The sequence below is a fragment of the Penaeus japonicus genome, unplaced genomic scaffold (genome assembly GCF_977035675.1).
Source record: "Penaeus japonicus unplaced genomic scaffold, GWHDUDI00000001_assembly GWHDUDI00000039, whole genome shotgun sequence".
NCBI lineage: Eukaryota > Metazoa > Arthropoda > Malacostraca > Decapoda > Penaeidae > Penaeus > Penaeus japonicus.
In genome coordinates this window covers 1,447,079-1,449,578 of record NW_028234441.1, presented here as the reverse complement: position 1 = coordinate 1,449,578, position 2,500 = coordinate 1,447,079, and the positions used below count along the sequence as shown (strand labels likewise).

Below are 2,500 nucleotides of genomic sequence, written 5' to 3'. Positions count from 1 at the left end.
GACTCACCGTAGATGTTGAGGTTCGCAGCGTGGGACGTGGAGCCAGCGCGGTTCGTGGCGACGCATTCGTAGCGTCCTCCATCCTCGACCCTCGTGTGCGAGACGTTGACGTGACTCACGACCTCCGAGCGCGTCCCCAGCTGCTCCCCGACGACGACCCTGTGTGGGAAGGGGTCTCACGAAGGGCCATGGGTTATGGGGTCGTACTTAACGGGGAGTGGTATGAGTGAGTGAGTGAGTGAGGGAGGGAGGGAGGGAGAGATGGGGGGCCGGTTTCGTGGGGAGACTGTTGGCTTGGTGTTTTGGTTCGTGTGAGGGGGGAGGGGGAGGGGGAGGGGGTGGGGGAGGTGCAGGTAGATTTTTACTTTTACAGGTTCGACATGACGGTTGGGGATTTATTTTTTCATGTATTGTGGACGTCTCGTTTTGCCACATACATAAATACACACCCTCCTACAAAAAAAGAAAAAAGAAGAAAAACACTCAACCACAAAAAGAGCAACTTAAACACACACACACACACAAACACACATACATATACACACACTCACTCACTCTCTCTCTCACACACACACATACACACACCACACACACACACACACACACACACACCACACAACACATTGCCCTTTCCAGCCCATGAGAACGTTTACCAGCCATTACGCAGATCACATGTAAGAAATGAGTCTCAATAGAGGTAATCCCCCTAATCTTGAAAACGAAAAAAAAAGAAAACGTATCACGCATTCCACACTCCGTAATAAAACAATTTTCCAGAGTGAGAACTCGTCCCCAACACACCCAGCATTGTTCATCGAGAAGATAAAGAACAGAACATTTTTGAAGCAGTCAGCGCTCAACATGCAACAATGCCTCGCCATCAAAAAACCCACATTTCCGGACATTATTTTAGGGCAGGCCATATTCTGGACACTAAATGTTTTTGTTTTGTTTACTCGCCTTCCGCTCGCAACCTTCAGAATGAATGGGCATTATCCAGAGGTGACACGAGGCATTGTATCCCGCTACGAGAAAAACAGTTGTTACGAAAAAGAAATAAAATAGGTCCTCCAGGAGGAGGGAGAGAGAGGGAAGTGAATGGATGAAGGAAAGAGAGAGAGAGAGAGAGAGAGAGAGAGAGAGAGAGAGAGAGAGAGAGAGAGAGAGAGAGAGAGAGAGAGAGAGAGAGAGAGGAGGGGGGGAGATTGAGAGAGAGAGAGAGAGAGAGAGAGAGAGAGAGAGAGAGAGAGAGAGAGAGAGAGAGAGAGAGAGAGAGAGAGAGGGAGGGTAGGGGGGGATTGAGAGAGAGAGAGAGAGAGAGAGAGAGAGAGAGAGAGAGAGAGAGAGAGAGAGAGAGAGAGAGAGAGAGAGAGAGAGAGAGAGAGCGAAAGAGAGGAAGAAAGAGAGAGATAGATAGATAGAGAGATAGAGAGAGAGACAGAGAGAGAGAGAGAGAGAGAGAGAGAGAGAGAGAGAGAGAGAGAGAGAGAGAGAGAGAGAAAGAGAAAGAGAAAGAGATAGAGAGAGAGAGAAGAGGGAGAGAGAGAGAGAGAGAGAAAGAGACAGAGAGAGAGAAAGAGGGAGAGAGAGACAAAGAGGGAGAGAGAGAGAGAAAAAGAGATAGATAGATAGATAGATAGATAGAGAGAGAGAGAGAGAGAGAGAGAGAGAGAGAGAGAGAGAGAGAGAGAGAGAGAGAGAGAGAGAGAGAGAGAGAGAGAGAGAGAGAGAGAGAGAGAGAGAGAGAGAGGGGGGGGGGTCGGGGGAGAAAAAAAATGAGAGAGGAAGAGAGAGAGAGAGAGAGAGAGAGAGAGAGAGAGAGAGAGAGAGAGAGAGAGAGAGAGAGAGAGAGAGAGAGAGAGAGAGAGGTTTAGATCTAAGATCACGCATGGACTTATTCATATAAACAATAGATCAGTATTTCCTTGATTATGACAGTAACCTTCCTAACACAGCACGTTAGCATCGCATTGGTCATATTTACAAAGCCACCCCAAATCACACACGAGAAATTGAAAAAAAAAAGAAAAAAAAACGAATCAAAAAAACAAAGTCAGCGAAGCGATGCATCTCTCTTCGCATTCAGTATATAGCAATCCCTCAAAGTGGTAGTCTACGAGCATAAGAGCTAAAGATCCTGTTTACCTTCCCTTTTTCTTGATTAAGGCCCTAACTTTTGAAGTGGGACCTTAGAGGAAGGATCTCAAATAACGTCCTCATCTTCCTGATCAATGAGCATTTCACCTCCAGTGGCTTCGGTGAAGGACTGTATGTAGCTCAACGGAGACGGATTTCATCATCTGTTGTTATCAGTATTTGATGCACCAAGTCTAATTTGATTTCTAACTTCCCGGCCATCTTTTATAACTTAGTATTTTTTTGTATTATTATTTTTTATTCATTTTATTTCTCTCCGCACTTGAATTTAGCAATAGCGAGATTATCAAAGTGTTTGTGTATACAGAGTGAAAAGTACTAAGGTGCATTTTAGTGAAATGGA

The 2,500-nt window shown here is 45.6% G+C and overlaps 1 protein-coding gene across 1 annotated transcript in view; it reads right to left on the bottom strand.

Moving 5' to 3' along the window:
• Window positions 1-2,500, bottom strand: part of LOC122250816 (cell adhesion molecule Dscam2) — a gene marked incomplete in the record, with an annotated part of 81,797 nt that overhangs the window by 46,865 nt on the left and 32,432 nt on the right. The window contains 1 exon segment of the mRNA XM_086533288.1: window positions 8-159. Within this exon segment, the coding sequence (XP_086389414.1) occupies window positions 8-159 (152 nt within the window).